The sequence below is a fragment of the Meleagris gallopavo genome, chromosome 6 (assembly GCF_905368555.1).
Source record: "Meleagris gallopavo chromosome 6, MGAL_WU_HG_1.1, whole genome shotgun sequence".
Lineage (NCBI taxonomy): Eukaryota > Metazoa > Chordata > Aves > Galliformes > Phasianidae > Meleagris > Meleagris gallopavo.
The window spans coordinates 32,788,672-32,804,730 of record NC_139409.1 but is presented as its reverse complement, the minus strand read 5'-3'; the positions used below and the strand labels follow the sequence as shown (position 1 = coordinate 32,804,730).

Here is a 16,059-nt window from a genome sequence, read left to right as displayed (position 1 = left end):
GACCTTTAACTACTGCTCCAAAAGCACTCGCTCCCTTTGTATTTACAGCTTCAGAGCCTAACAAGGAGTTTGGTGGTACAAAGGAGAGGCTTTGCAGGCATCTTGCTACAGGCTGGGTGCCACCTAGAATTTGTTTTTCAGGGATAATTTACCCACTTTATACACTCTTGCATCTACCATTCCTTACACTGTTAGTATTTGAAAATCATGAATAAAAGGAAGCATGAAAGCAGAAGTGGGGAGAAAGAGAAAGTGTGTCCCTTTTTGGTGTGAGACACTGACACACTACAGTCTCTGCATCTTTTTTTTCTGCAAAATTCTACATGGAATTCCCCTTTAAGCCAATGCACAGTTTTACAAAGATGAGCAGTAGGCCTTTTGTGGACAGTTTATAGGGAAAATAAAAAGAAGCACATATACACTCTTCTCTGACAGAACGTGAATCAGGTATTATTCATCAACTGTGTGTTAGATCAGATACATAACAGGGTAAAGAGAGGAAAGTAATTTCTTTGTATTTTGGTAGCACTTTACTCTTGCAGCTATAATTTAAAATGCACGAATCCTAGTATTAGAATCACTTCACTAAACTTGTATTAAGACTTAGGTTTACTCTAAAAGGTAAACAGTTTCCAGCAGGGATTGTTTGAACCTGGAGAAGCTGACTTCATATTGTATTTCAAAAAACCTTCACAAAACTAGAATGCTTTGAGAGAAAAGTGGATCCCACCCTATGGCCATGAGGCCCAGCTCTAACTTGCCTCCTTGCCAGTATACTGAAAATTTAAGGGTGAGTTGGGCAAAAGGGAATATGCCAAGACACTCCTACATATAAATTCTTAGTGAACAAACTTTTGGGAGGTTGCTGACATGGGAAACAAACAGAACATCAGGAATTGTAACGTGCCAAGGAAGCATCTTCTACATCTCGTATACAATGGTTTTGCATGGACAGTACACACTGTAACTGTGTGATCACAGTTGATTAACAAAATGTGATCACATTTGATTAACAAAAAAAAGCTTTTCATTTTTATGTTTGAAGCCAAAACAAGCAATCCATGTTTCCCATTTACATCCTACACTCCCTAATCACTTTTGGACACTGTCAGGACAGTTATCATGCCTACTTTTTGCAGAGGGCTTGGTACATGAGTCATGTGGCAATCAGTTCCCATTACGTAAATCAAATTTAAATGCTACCCCAGACAGAGCACTCCAGTCACTGACTGCATGTGATTAATTGTTCAACTCTGGATAGAAAGTGAAAGCTGTGTTAGCAACAAGTTAGTCTGGCCTTCAGGAGTGAGACGAAAAATCTTTACGATTTTCTGTTAAGCCTCAGATAAGGTTTTTTGGTTTTTTGATTGTCATTGTCAGTTTGCATCTGAAAGGTACACTAGCAATTTTTATAAGTTCTGCATGTACAGAAATCATGAAGCAGTAAGCTATGGTAAGTGAATGACAGACCCACCTTAAAAAGTCACCTTCTTCCATTGACAAGGAATGCCAGACTAAGATATTTCAAGGCACTCTAGGAAGATTTCTCATTCATTTGTAAATGGGCACATACAGATAAATCAAGAAGCCATTTTTTAAAATGTTATTTTAAATACTTCTGGAATCTGTCTAAACTCTCCTGCACAATTTCGCAGCTTTTATTAATTAATTTGGGAGAAAATATGTTTTCTCTAATTTCTAAGTTTTTCGGTGTCAACTGAAAGGATCTTAAAGTTACTCTCTTAACAATGTGAGATTTTGTAATCTTTTTTTCCACCCCCAATAATGAAGAGGTAGATTTTGCATCTAAATTATTTGGTTACAGAAATAGACAAACTCCAACTACTAGCAAGAGAGGTAACCAAATTACCAATTCAGCTCTTCCAGCAGCAGAAGTCATTAGCATTGGTCATGAGGCTCAATTAAATGGATCACACAAAACTAATAGCCTTAAATCCTGTTACACTTAAAGCTGACAGCAGAACTCTTTCAGATTCCAGTGGGTCCAACAGTAGTCAGTGACCTTGACAGAGGACCAGCCTGGAGCTCTGTAATGCCTGTGGTAACTGCTTTCCTAAGGACATACCTTATCTTCATATGCTCATATCCAACCATAAATGTATTTTCCTCCTGCTTTAGAGGACGTTCCTAAGTTGATTTGCAGACAGTGCTGCCAGAAGAGATGGACAAGCCACCGAGGGACTCCACAGCAGCCTTCTAATAATGCCTGCCTTTACAGGGGCTGACCTCTTTTCACCTTGTTAAAAGCAGTACGTAGTAAGTAATAGATCTTGTCAAAGGTTACTCTGTAGAATAACCTCTGGAGATATTAGATAGAGGTGTCCAGAGAAATACCACAAAAAGGTGCTGACAAGGAAACCAAGGGGATTATGATTAGGAAGTGTGAATAAGCTAAGGTTTCAAACATACTCAGATTTTGGTTAGAAATGCTGGAGTACAGGAAGGAAATTTTCTACATACCATCAAGCCACCAAAAAGCACACTCGAAAAGACATTTTAAAGAGCCATCACATGGACAGTAAATACTTCACTTGATTCAAGAAAAGCTGCAAGAAGTGCAATTCCACACTTAAGAATAAGTAAGAATTTCTTCTCCAACAGACTTGACACCTCATGATAAAAATTAAGAAACTAATTTACAGAATAAGCAAAATATGACTACAAAATGTAAATTGCTCCTTCATTGCCATTTTAATCCATTTTTGAATATTCAAATAAATCTAACCTTTTACCAGAATTTCCACCAGATGCTAATTCCCAATAATAGGTTTCCACTTTTCCACCCACATTTCCTCTAAAGAAGAAGTTAAAATAGAAGACCCTAAAAACCTAAGACAGCAGTATAACCAATAAAGCTATTCACAAAGCTTCTACTCCTTCCCATCCAGAGGGCACTGACCTTATCTTTGGCATCTGCTGCTGGCTTCAACTCAGGACGGGATGGGGCTACAGAAAATGTGCAGCCCAACCACATCTTCTGCACCGAGAGGAGGAAATCCCCCTCCATGCTTAATCTGGGGCTTGGCAAGAGAGAAGAGGTTCTCTCAGCATCTTGCACCCTGGAGGCCATCTCACACATGCCGTGCTCTAAGCAGAGGTGATCTTCAGGTGGACAAGGAAGAAGCATTTCAGTGGGCACAAAAGGATCATCCTTTTTACCTCATGATATGTAGTGTGCCAAACCCACACTTCATCACAAGGCATACTCACTACATTTAAGCTCTCTGAAACCAACTTGACTTGAAAATTCAAATCTGAAAACAAGAATCTATTTTCATAACTTGTTTCATAAGACATTCATCGTTGTATCTCTTACTGTCCTCATTATAAATTAATTTGGCATTAATTACAATGCTCAAAATATTTCTCCTCAGCTTATTCTGGCCCCAAAAACTTTCAGTCTGCTGAAAAGCATTTGGCTGACAGCGCATGGACTAAAACTGAACAGAAGAGTGGAAGATTGACAGCCTAGAAATAGCTGCCCTTATAATTTGGGATATTAGCTTTTCGGCAAGGAAAAAAAAAAACATATAGAATCAAACAATGCAAAAGAGGAAATACAGGACACAGCAACCCAACTGCTACGGAGGGAGCAACACTTTCATAGTGTTCCAGTGTGTATCCTGCAAGCCTCACTCAATTTAGATAATCCTGTAAGAGACTCAAGTGTATGGCCACAGTACTGCAGCAAAATGAAGTATCTGGAACCCCTACATTTTTGGATGTTATTAAGTTCATTGACTCATCTGGGATTCATTGACTTCAAGTGCTTATATTAAAAAAAAAATAGCAAAAAAAAAAAAAAAAAAGCATTACTGAGGAAGGGAAAAAAGGAGGGAACACACACATTTACTTTTCACAAAACCTATATGACTACATGTAACTGTATTCATTACTCCTAAAGCTGTTTAATTTACATTAGGGAATGTAAAATCATCCTTGATGGCATTAAAGATGATTTTCAATTGTACAAAATAGGCATCTGTGTCCTTATTTTCCATAACTTAACAGAAGCCAGAAATGTTTTCCTTTGAAGCAGCATTTTTCACCTTTAAAGGTACGTGCAGAATATCAGCTTGATGCTTGTTGTGCTGAAGGACTCCTTGAAAGTTTCACAGTCAGAGCACGTACTTTTTTACTGCTTTGTTGAAGAGATGGAGAGTACCTCAGTCTCTAACGAATAAACCTTTTTCCCCAAGAACTTGCTAGGAGTTAGAATTAACGAGGAATTAAGTTTCATCTCAGCATTTCTACTAAACTTTAGAGAAAAAGGATCCAACGCCATCAGTCCCCGAGTGCCCTCAGCGCCCACTGACTTCAATGGAGGTTGAGAAAGGTCCTCATTTGATTTGACACAGCACCTTGCTGAATCAGTTGCAATCCTCTTTTCCCGCTTCGAGCTAAGAATTTTTTCCACTCCCCATTTGATTTTTATTTTGCTTTGACTAGAGATGAAATTAATGTAGATGTTTTGATGCCAACACCGTCCCTGTCAAATTATATAGTGACTTCTCCTGCTAAAACTTGTTTGTTTTCACACCATCATCGCTGATGATCTCAGCACAGCAGCGCTCCGAGAATAATGGTTTAGTCAAATGCAAAGCCAGCAGAAGGAACATAAAACAATGTCTGCTTATATAGGCCCTACATAAATAGTGCTTTTTAAAAATGTTTGGCAATGAAATAATAGTTGTGGTTTTGTTTCATTTTTTTTTTTATAAATTAACCTCTGGATTGTTAAGGGTGCAGAGAACCTTTCCACACCAGAGCCAGTTGCAAGGCCAGAAACTTTTTATTGCATCCTCCTACAAAGGTGACACGCAGACGCTGCCTGGCTCATGCCCTTATCAAATGAGGGTGGGCCATACCCCACCTGCACAGCTTCAGTGGGGTCAATGGAGCGGTATTGATTTCAGAAGTTTCAGAGCTGACCCCATATATCCTGGGTCACATTAAGAAAATTGAAAGCAAGTGTATACCATTAGGGCTTGGGGTGGGGGGTTGTGCACTCAACGCTCCCTGTTTACAGTGGTTTTCTTGGTCAAAATTTCCACTTGATGGATCTTTTAAAAAATCAGAATGGCTCAGGCAGCAAAAAGATTTTTCACAATTTTGGAAAGACTTCGTCTGCTCTTGCTTGCAGGCTGCGAACAGTGCCGGATGCTGAAGTGTCCTGTGCATTATTACCAACATTACTGAAACTGTGGGACTTCTCTGTCTTCCCATTCTGCCCCCCGCCCCACACACACACATCCCCACTCTCTTTTTTTAAAAGAAAAAGGAAAAAACCCACAAAATCCCAGAGGCTGAGGTGTTCTTCCCAATTGACAACAGCACAAATAAGAAAGAAAAGGCCCGTCAGCACTGGAATTCAGCAGTGCCATGTCTCACTGGAAATCTTGGTGGGCTTTTCCCCTGTGCTATGCAAGCCCAAGGCCGGAGCGGTGACTGTCACAGGCAGCGAGACGCAGACAGATAGATGATGGAAAGTGCAGACTGCGCACCCACACATAAAGCTCGTGAGAGGAAGGAGAGCGCACGGAAGGAATATTAATTGAGCACAAAATAAGAATTCTCAATATCCCCCCCTACTCCCTGAAAAGTGGCCGCAAGACAAGGAGAGCTGCAAACACGTTCATCCTGGGGAAAGAGCCGCCCGTAACGCGACGTGTCAGACCGCTGCTTTGGTACTGGGATTTGCACAGCGCACGGCCAATGGGCTGCATGCAGAATAGATCCCAGGAATCTAATTTTCTTCTCAATGAGTGTTATAACTGTCTATAACTCCACGTTAAAAGAGCTGCCCCAGGTTTGTATCGGGGTAAGTGGAGAATTAGGTTCTGCTGTGATCATTTTTTTAACCCACAAAGATCTGATTCTTCTCACCCAGCCGAATTCTTTTCATCTTTTCCACTTGTCCAGAGAAACTTGTCTTTCAAATACTCACATCGAAACAATTAAATTACTGCTTTCTCTCACTTCTTATGTCAAACCAGCAATTACTCAAATTTTGTCCATTTCTATGCTTGAGCCCATATACCACTTTATTTGCACTGAGGAGTAAAAGGGCAGTACAAGGATTTTAGAAAGTCTTTAAGTTCCTACATCATTTATTTTTTTCCCTCACTGCCTTTTTTAATACCTTTTCATTGCACAGCCAGTAAAAAAAAACCCATACACTGACCTCATTTAACAACAGGTGTAAGATAATATTAAAGTGCTATACAGACACACTTAAGGATATAGAAGTGAGAAAAGAAGGAAAATTCCTTGTTTTTAATTACAAAATCTATTCTTTTCACTTATTGTGCATACTGTCTGGGAAATGAATGAAAGACAGATACAGATCTTGTCAACCTAAAAAAAACGTGTACCGATTATCACCAGCAAGAGGAGTTATTTTGCTTGTAGTTGTTGTTTTCTAAGTCACAAAAAAGTAAGGTGCTGTGATGGTTGAGATGCTCACAAAATCTTAAAAAAAAAAAAAATTCTTCATCCTAAAACATTCACTCAGAAATGAAGTTAAATAGCAGGTAGTAAAAGACAGACCTGAACAAAGCAATTGATGGTTTTCTTCATACCCCATTGCTCAGCTTTCAGTCTTTTCAGGTTAACATCTACTTCCATTCCAAGAACAAAATTTTCCTAAGAGTGAGGTATTCTCACTCCCAAATTTCTAACATCAGCAGCGCTCATTCTGGGGTGAGCACATTCCAGGTGCTTTGCCATTACATACTCAGGTCACCTTTGGTGTTCCTGCTGGGCTCCTAAAAGTGGAAAACTCATTCACTGATCTGACCAAAACTAGAAGCGGCCCAAGCTTAAACCCACCGGCCAAAATCAGTTGAGAGTAGATCACTTTGTGGCAGGGTTTACTATTCACAATCTGAAACTCCTCACCTAGCAGCTAACTATTGCTATTAAATACAAAAATTTTTTAAGTTAAGAAAGAGGTATATTTGGACTGGGAAGAAACCAGTTCACACAACATTGAGTTACTGGCAGTTGGTTTGCAGTATGAGTGCACAACAGAGCAACCTGGTTAGACCATCACCTGTATCTTAGCTTTCTAAGGCCAAGTGGTGCTCCATGGGCAACCACCATACCAACTCAGCACTCCAGAACTGAAAGATTTAAAGCATAATAAATGACAAAAACACAGAGTGCAATGTGAAAACATCGCCGTTCAATGCTTACTGGTGTAGTAAGCTCCATGCAACACATCCTAATCCCAATCTCAAATTGCATTTGTTGTGCTGCAGAGCCCCCTGTGTTGAGCATACATGCTAAGTAACGTTACCTACATTTAGATAACTCATATCTTAAATATGGAAATCACTGGACCAGGGGAAATTCTCACCTTTGGCAAAGTAGCTTCTGAGTACTTGTGAACAGCTCAGAAAAGATGGCTCTGAACAACGCTGTGCTACACGAAGCAAGTAACTGAAGGTGTAAGGCCACAAAGGAAATGGGTAAAGAAGTCATTTCTCCCTCTAAACAAGAAAAAAAATTGCCCTAATTAAATACATTCCTCTAATAGTTATTGTATTAGATTTAGGGAGTGAGCTCAACTGGTTTAAGCTCAGCACTCTTAGACAGAAAACTCCAAAGGACACAAATACGCTGAGACTGTGAGCGAGCCCTCCAAACATGCATGGGGCTGTTCAGGGACGGGGACACGCAAAGACACAGCCTTTGGTGAGAAGCTGAGAGGGAGGCATGTGAAGAAAACCCTCAGAGAAAACACTGCAAATGAAAAGAAAGCAATAGAAACCATTCGTAGAGTTTATGGGGGCAGAAAGCTGAGGGTGAGACCAAACGATGCCCAGATCCTGAGTTATTACCAGAGCTCTCGGAACCTTAGTAAGAGTAATGAAAGCATTCAGAGACAAAGAAAAGCAGCACTGACTCCCAGTTCTGGCAAAGGCAGCAGAGGATTTGTAGTATTTTCCCCCAATTAAATTTGAATCTCCTTCTTCCCTTCTTCTTCTAAAGACATTGCCCTTTCCATCACCCACAGAGTGCGGCAGTCAGGCTGAACCCCGCACCTTCACATCCCCTTACAGGGAACAGTGGTGGTGCAGGTGACACCAATTGCCTCAAAAGATGGATTAAAAAAGCAGGACACCTACACAAACAGTGCTAATTGCAACATTTGGAGGCATCTATTTGGAAGTTGTGTGCAGGACTGACTTCTGGAACAAATTCTCAAAAAAGGGGGGATGGAAACAAGAACCAAAAGCAAAACATCTTTTAAGCTAAGGAAATTGTAGTAAGCTTTCAATGTTTTACTTTGAAAATCCTACAGCCTTCAGCAAAATCCTTGGAAAATCTCCCCATGTTTATAAAATAGCATTTGATATCACCATCTAGAAACCTACAAAGCAGTGCAAGCAACCCTTCTGAAACTCTCAAAAGCCAAATAACAGCTGCATTTCCCATGTGGTGGCTAATAAAAAAAATGCTGACTCTCCCCAGTTTTAATTACAGAGTAAAATAATACGTGAATGTAATATAGTAGGCACAGTATTATTTGAAAGTACCGGGGTTGCCCCTTCAACCTGAGGCACGACGTGAGCAAGCAGCGCACGGAGCAGCAGAACAGCTCCTGGATGCAACAGGGCGCAACAGCTTTCTGCTCCAACAAGTCCTTTTATTGCCTCCCTGACATAATTGCCGTGTGTATGTTATGCGTGCTTGTTATGTGTACCTGAGATGATTTGAATTGTTTCTTTGAGTACAACAACAACAACAACAACAACAAGTATTTCCGTAACAGCACTTTGTTTTCATGTGTCAAGTCTACAAAAGCTGATACCGGCATTTACTCCTGCAGTATGGCTCACGTTCAAATGCGGCACGGTAAGATACTGTCTGAGATCATTGTTTTGTCTGTATCAAAGAATACTACCCCATCAAAATTTCAACTTAACGCAGTAATGCAATTTTTAATAAGAGGAAAAGTGTTCTCATAATTCTTATTCTGAACTGTTGCATTAATTTGGTGACCAACTTTAAGCATTTTTTGAAGCAGAAGAATGCAAAAGCCCCCAAAACAGAGAGGTATTTGAAGGTATTTGAGAGGTATTTATAGATAAAGCCTAGAGCACTGTTTATCTATAAATCATCTTTTTCAGGGGATGTACAGCGATATGGAGGGGGCAAAGCGACAGGAATCGCTGTGAGGTGGTGCAGAAGTGGCAGCAACACACTGGGCTCCCTGATCAGCTCTGGCATTGAGTGCCCACGACTGACTGAAACTCTAAACGTTGCAAATATTTCCACTAGGACTCACATGTGTTCACTGCAGTGAGAGTTTAGGCATGAAACACTAAGCCAAATAAGCTCTCTTAATTACATATATATGTCTACTTATTAAATTGGTTAGTATGGGATGCCAGCACCAAAACGGAAGAACTGCTTGGATGTACGAAACAGAACTGCCAGACCTGTTGCTTTACACACGTATTTGTGATTCGAGCAGCTGCATCTACCAAACATGGCTCTCTTGTAACAAGTTGCAAGAAAAATCCGTATCTGTGGGCCCTGAGAAAATGTACTGCTTAGCTCCAAGTATAAATCATACCATCCTTACTAATTAAAAAATGCTTAAAGCTGAAATGGTTGTCTTCTTTTTATTGGAAAATCCTGTCCAGAAATATTTTTCTTTAAAGATGGCTAATAGTATATAAGGAAAGGACTAAGTCCTGAAAGCAACAGGTTCAAAGAAAATCCCAAAAGTTAGCTAACAGCAAAAATTAGAGACAAAGAATGACTAAGATTGAGGGGAATGTCTTTGATTAAATAAACCATTTCAGAAGCAACAATGCCCATTTCAGGAGCTCCTCTAATACTGAAGACCCTCCTGCCTTGGTTGGGGTCTCAGGTTTTTACAGAGCAGGCGGGTTGCTAAGTGAGTCTCAAATCATTCCGTGATACTCACTGATGGCAGGGAGGGCTCTGCCCACACAAAGCCAGAAGTTTCAGTACTTAAAGTTACCTTCCGAAGGCAATCTGAGATTTCCTCTGCTTTATCAACTCCAGAGCAAACTCCAGCTCTGCCAGAAGTAATCTCTTACAGAAGACCCCTCCGAAGTGCCCGGGGTAAATGTGAGCGGTTGCAGCATATTTGAGATTCTCAAAGTGAGGAAGTGAAGATCAAATTAAAAAGCACGTACTGCTCTTTACCTGTCATTCTGATAAATGGTATTATAAATATATATAAAACGGCAAGCACAATCTCACTCCTATCTTTCCTATTCATCCACATACAAAGTTTGCTTCCCTTTATATAACACAGCTTGAATTAGCAGAAGTAGAGTTCAATTAACTGAGACTAAAATCTAAATGTCAGCTTTGACGAGGGAAAGAGGGTTCTGACCGTCCAAAATGTAGAAGGCTTTAAAAATACCATGATTTTAACTTCTGGAAGAGTGTCACCCAATATCCAAGAGTGGCAAACAGAGCTTATTGCCTTTTATATGTGCTCTCATGAAACCTTCTGATTTCAAGCATCGGTCTGCAAGTCTCCAATCAAAATTGTAACAACTGGAGACTGCAGTTTCTTTTTTTAAGCCATAAACTCATCATTTCTATTTCCTGGTTCACTCAAGTGTTTCATTTAAAGTTTTGAAACTTTTATGATCTCAGCAGATGCAAGCAAACATAAATCCTATTTAAGCAAATGGGGCAGCAGAAACGTCCCAAAGCCTGTGGGCAGCAGTAGGCACAGGTTCTACATGAGCCATGCACGATACAGATTAAGGAGAAATCCTAGTTAGTTATCATAGAAAGAGGCTCCTTACCATTATCTGTAGAGCACAGTCGAGTCCAAGCCGTTTTGTTCTACCACCTCCAACTGCTCTTTCTATTTAGTGACTTCAAAAATAATAAAAAAACCCACCTCCCTTCACAGTGATAGCTGGAAGGAAACTACCAAGAGCTTTCAGGCGTCAGCAATTAAGGCCATCAGAACGGGACTTCTTTAAAGCAGTGGAAAACAGCGCGATCAGGAGTCAGGTCCCAGGCTGCAGGGTTTGCCCCTCTCCCTCGCTCCCCGTGGCTGCGAGTAAATGAGCCTAATTTTTCCAATAGCCTTTAACTCCCCAGATTAACCGACGTGGAAAAAGTGACTACAAACTTGCAGCGCTGTCTAGCCTCTAACCCAGCACGGAACCAACTTTGTGGGGAGTGCTGAAGGACACCTCGCAAGCTGCAACTTGCTGGCATCAGAACTCAGCGCAGCGCTGCGCCCTCTAGTTCGCTCCGCCCGCGGGAGGGATGGATGGATGGATGGATGGGTGGGTGGATGGATGGATGGACGGGTGGACGGATGCCGCGGGATGCGGGGCTGCGGCTCTCAAAGATGCCATTGGTTTGCATGGTGTGTTTTCTTTTCTTTTTCTTTTTTTTTTTTTTAATAAGGTATCACTATTGAGATAATCCACATCCAGTGGATATGGGAAAATTTAGGCTATAATAGCGCGGCGAACTTCTGCATCCATCTTTGATTTACAAGATAAAAGCAACTTTTAAATTAAAGCGCCCCTCTGCTAATAGAGCTTATTATGCCAGAGACGGGACTGATTTTCCTAGAAAGTTGTCCCTGTGTGCATGCCTATTATCTCTGCTTTCCCCCTTCCACTAATGAGCATTTATCTAAAGAGCCCGTTAATCCTCTGATGCGTGCTTCTGGTCAGAGGTAACAGTTTGAATAAAACCACTAATCACTTATCGCTAATCACCGATCATTAATCACACTTCTCCCCGGTGCTTTGCGACCCGCGCAGCTCCCCTCGGGATTAAGGAGTCACAAATAAGGATCTCAGCCATTTCTCTTAAAGAACTTCCAGCTTTTGAAAACGGCAACCGCATTCACCGCATGAAAGTTACAAAATACCAAAGCGACGACTTTCAACGACACTCTTCTGCTGAAAGCCGACCATCTTTCAGCACCCCCCCCGTTCCCCGTCCCGTGATTTAGGCGGTGCGCTTGCATCCAGCCCTCACCCTCAGACTCCCGATTCTCTTTCTGCGCGGTTTCTGGCTTATTTCTGAGTGACACTTTCTTACAATAAACTTTTCCTCCGCCGCTGTTCCCCGACGCACAGCGCGCTGTTCGGACGGGGAAGGGCCGGAGCACGGCGCCGGGCTGGGGGGCTCTGGGAGCCGCGCAGGGAAGCCCGGAGGTGCCGCTCCGCGCTCAGCAGCCCGCTCTTCCCTCTCGAACTTCCCCTAGCTAAGCAATGATAAAATAGGGAAATCTCATCGGGCTGCTTAGCGCACTCCAAACATCGTTCTGGACTTTAACATAGGGATGTTCCTTTATCCCTACCCCCGCCTCTGCACGACCTCTCTCAAAGCGAGAAAAGCCCCGGAGATGAAGGATCACTCACCATGCCGGGACATAAATAATAGAAGGCAGAATTTAGCAAGTATTCCCCTTATACTCCCGAAGCTCTGAGCGTCCTGCAAACTTCGCTGGGGAGAGAGAGAGCCCCGTGAGAGCGGGCAGCGGCGGACGGCTGCAGCGGGGGGACAGCGCATCCCAAGCGGAGCAGCAGCGCGGCACCGGCCCTCCGGCAGCAGCGGTGCGCCGAGCTCTGCGCCCACCGGAGGGGCTGCGAGTCCCGGCCGCCCGACTCGTCCTCAACTTTGCGAAGCGGCGGGGAAGCTGTCACCGCCGAGGAGCGCGGAGACGCGGAGCTGCGCCCGCATCCCGCTCGGGGAGGCGCTGCCCGCGCCCCTTCCCCATCCCACCGCGCGGCATCCCATCCCGCAGCATCCCGCTCCGTGCCATGCCCGCCCCGGGCGCTGCCCCGTCCGGCTCCGCGCTCGCCCCTCTATCCGCACCGTCCCGGCGGAGCAGCGGAGGCGGCGGCGGGCACCGACCCGTGCGGCTCCCGGCAGCGGGGAAAAGCGTCCCCGGGCTCGGGGCTGCCCCTTCCCCAGCCCCGCAGCGCTCGCTCCGCGCCGCGCGCCGCGCCGAGCGCCTTCCCGGGGCAGCCCTGCGTTTTTAGGAACTTACCGCCCGGCGCAGCGCGGCGCGGCGGGGACGGGACCGGCAGCGCGGCCGGAGGAACCACGTTGGACTGAGGGAAGGTTACAATACGTTCTATTTAGAGAAGCATTACATCACCCTCCGTGACGTCACGTGGGATTCCTGAACTTCTAAATCATTGCAGTCCGTGCCGGGAGGGAGGGGGGGAGGTTGCCGGCAGCGCGGGGCGGGGGCGCGGCCTCGGACGGTCCCACCTCCGACTGGTCAGCGCAGCACGGGGCGGGCCGGGGTGAGTCACCGCGCCGGGAGGCCCCGCCCCGCACCGGGACAGCGGAGGGGTCCGCCACCGCGCGGCCGGGATGGGGCGGCCCCGAGGTGCTCCGCGCCCCGCGCTGCTGGGAGAGCGGCGGGGTTCTTACCCGGAGAATGGGTGACGCGGAGCGCGGGACTCAGGTGCCGTGCCCGGGGTGACCGTGCTGGGGGATGTAAGGATGGAGCGCAGCCCTGCCGGAAAGGACCTGGGAGTGCTGGTGGATAGGAGCCAGCGATGTGTCCCCGCAGCCCAGAAAGCCGACCATATCCTGGGCTGCGTCCAAAGCAGCGCGCTGAGCAAGGTGGGGGAGGTGATCCTGCCCCTCTGCTCTGAGCTGGTGAGACCTCACCTGGAGTACTGCATCCAGATGTGGAGTCCTCAGTACAAGAGAGACATATTGCTGTTGGAGCGTGTCCAGAGAAGGGCCACAAAGATGTCCCAGGGATGGAACACCTCCCCTACAGGGACAGGCTGAGAGAGCTGGGGCTGTTCAGTCTGGAGAAGAGAAGGCTCTGAGGAGACCTGACAGCGGTCTTTCAGTATCTAAAGGGGAGCTGAAAGAAAGAACAGACACTTTAGCAGAAGTCCTGTCTGTTGTGATAGGACAAGGGGAAATGATTTCAAACCAGAAGTAGAAAGATTTAGATTGGATATAAGGAAAAAGTGTTCCACTAATGACAGAGGTGAGGCACTGGAACAAGTCTCCCAGAGGCGTGATGGAAGCCTCATCCTTGGAGATATTCAAGGCCAGGCTGGACCAGGCACTGAGCACCTGACTTAGCTGTAGGTGTCCCTAGGAGTTGGACTAGGTAACCTTTAAGGGTCGCTTCCAGTACAAATCATTGTACAGTTCTATAACTCTAAGTATTAGCCACAGTTTTATACTACCAGTCTACTGAGATTGCTTTCTTATGAATCATATTGCAGACTCTCAGTGACACGTACACAGATTACAAGAGAAGTAACGCTTTGAGTGTACTCTGTATCAGAGTTCCTGACTTGACTCTGCTCTGTGTTCATGACAGGTGGTTACACTGAATTGTGCTGACTGCAAAGTAGAGAGATGCTGTGTTCCTGAGATGACTCTCTGGTCCCAAAGGAAGGTTCTTGACTCCTGAAATGAGCTGTGGGTGCTGGGGGGTGTGCACAGGCAAAGCTCCAGTTCCTCTCCAGCTGAAATCCACTGCAGTGTGTGGCACAAATTGCCACTTCCCCCCCCTCCCCCTGCCCAGTTCCTGTTGCACTTCTCAGCAGCTCCTGTTGCCCTCCTCCTGTTCATCCCCTGCCTGTATCTGATCTCCCCTCATCTGTCGGCAGCCTTCTCTCCATCCTCAGCCAACCACTTTCTTAGTCCGCGCTGACCCACATGGGGATGTGAAAAGCAACACCGAGAGGCACAGCTCTGTTTGGTTCTGCCTTCAGAGAGGGGACATTCAGGGAACGTAGCTGCTGAGCAAACCGAAGGGTGCCCTATGGCAGGGAAGGCTCTGCCAGCAGAGCGGCCGCCTCCCGCTGAGCCGAGGCGTGTTGGCGTGCCGGCAATGCACTGAGCAGCTCTGTAATAGCAGCTCCTATCAAGGTGGTTTAGATTAGCATAATGGACTCGGCAAATCAGAAATGTGTGCGGAGTCAGTGAGCACAGCCCCGCTGACAAGCTGTAACTTGAGAACCTGCTCTGTACGGGGGACAAATTTGGGCAAATCTGAGAGGCTCATCAAAGGCACGGCCTGGGACAATGGAGTGGTTTCTGCACCACTTCAAGTTCCTGCTCCAAAAGCAATAGAGGTTTCAAAACAAATGGGGGGGATGGGATAATGTTAGGCAAGGAAATTTACTTTCTCTGGTACATTGTGTCTGGAATGGCCAAATTTTAAAAGAAGCTTTCCAAAATACTCCAGCCTGGGGCAGGCACCTGGTACGGAAATCCTCATCCTGAATGGCTTCAAACTTGGCAATATCTTCTAGTGATTGAAGAAACTTGTAATGAGAAGCACTAAGTAATCAGCTACATGGGGCACTACTTGTTTTATCTGTCTCGTAATTAAGTTTAAGGTATGAAGTCATTTCAGGTTGGATATTAGGAAAAATATCTTCCCAGAAAGAGCGGTGCTGCAGTGGCACAGGCTGCAGGGAGGTGGTGCAGTCACCATCCCTGGAGGTGTTCAAGAGCCGTGGGGACGTGGCACTGAGGGACATAGTTAGTGGGCACGGTGAGGATGGGTTGGCAGTTGGAGTCAGTGACCTCAGTGGTCTCTTCCAACCTTTATGGTTCTATGATTCTTTGAAATCACGTCTCTTCTATTTTTATAAAGCTGCTTTCTTCTGATGGCAAAATCACTGCTTAAATACTTCTCTGTCTTATATATGTCCTAGTAAATGTTTACAGAGAATCTCTGCCATTTTGATTTTCTTTAATTACAAAACCCAGGAAGAACATACCCTTCACAGCTGTACTTCATTGGTATGAAAACTACTCAGACTTTAACAGTGAAGTGAATTAGAATGACATTTTGTTTGACTGATGGTAAATGACAGTAGTGCTGTTTCAGCAAACACCTCAAATCTTTGTCATATCATTAAAATCACTGATAAGTAAAGATATTAAAATAATTACAGGGCTTTTGCATGTCACATATCCGTCTCAGGAAGACACTATTGCTGTCACGTAAAATTAATATTTACTGCTGGCACAGTTTAATATTTTACATACCTCTTCTTCCTATAA

At 44.6% G+C, this 16,059-nt stretch overlaps 1 protein-coding gene across 4 annotated transcripts in view; it reads right to left on the bottom strand.

Moving 5' to 3' along the window:
* The window catches only part of CREB5 (cAMP responsive element binding protein 5), a 244,071-nt gene extending 230,930 nt beyond the window's left edge, over positions 1-13,141 (bottom strand). Inside the window, exon 1 of one of the 4 annotated variants that reach the window (XR_014883923.1) lies at positions 12,417-13,037. Coding sequence is in view for 1 of the 4 variants with exons in the window: in XM_085226271.1 (XP_085082397.1) it covers positions 12,417-12,419 (3 nt within the window). In the remaining 3 variants the exon portion in view is untranslated. The other 3 variants (XM_085226272.1, XM_085226273.1, XM_085226271.1) reach the window with 3 other exon arrangements.
* Between the last annotated feature and the right edge of the window lie 2,918 nt (positions 13,142-16,059).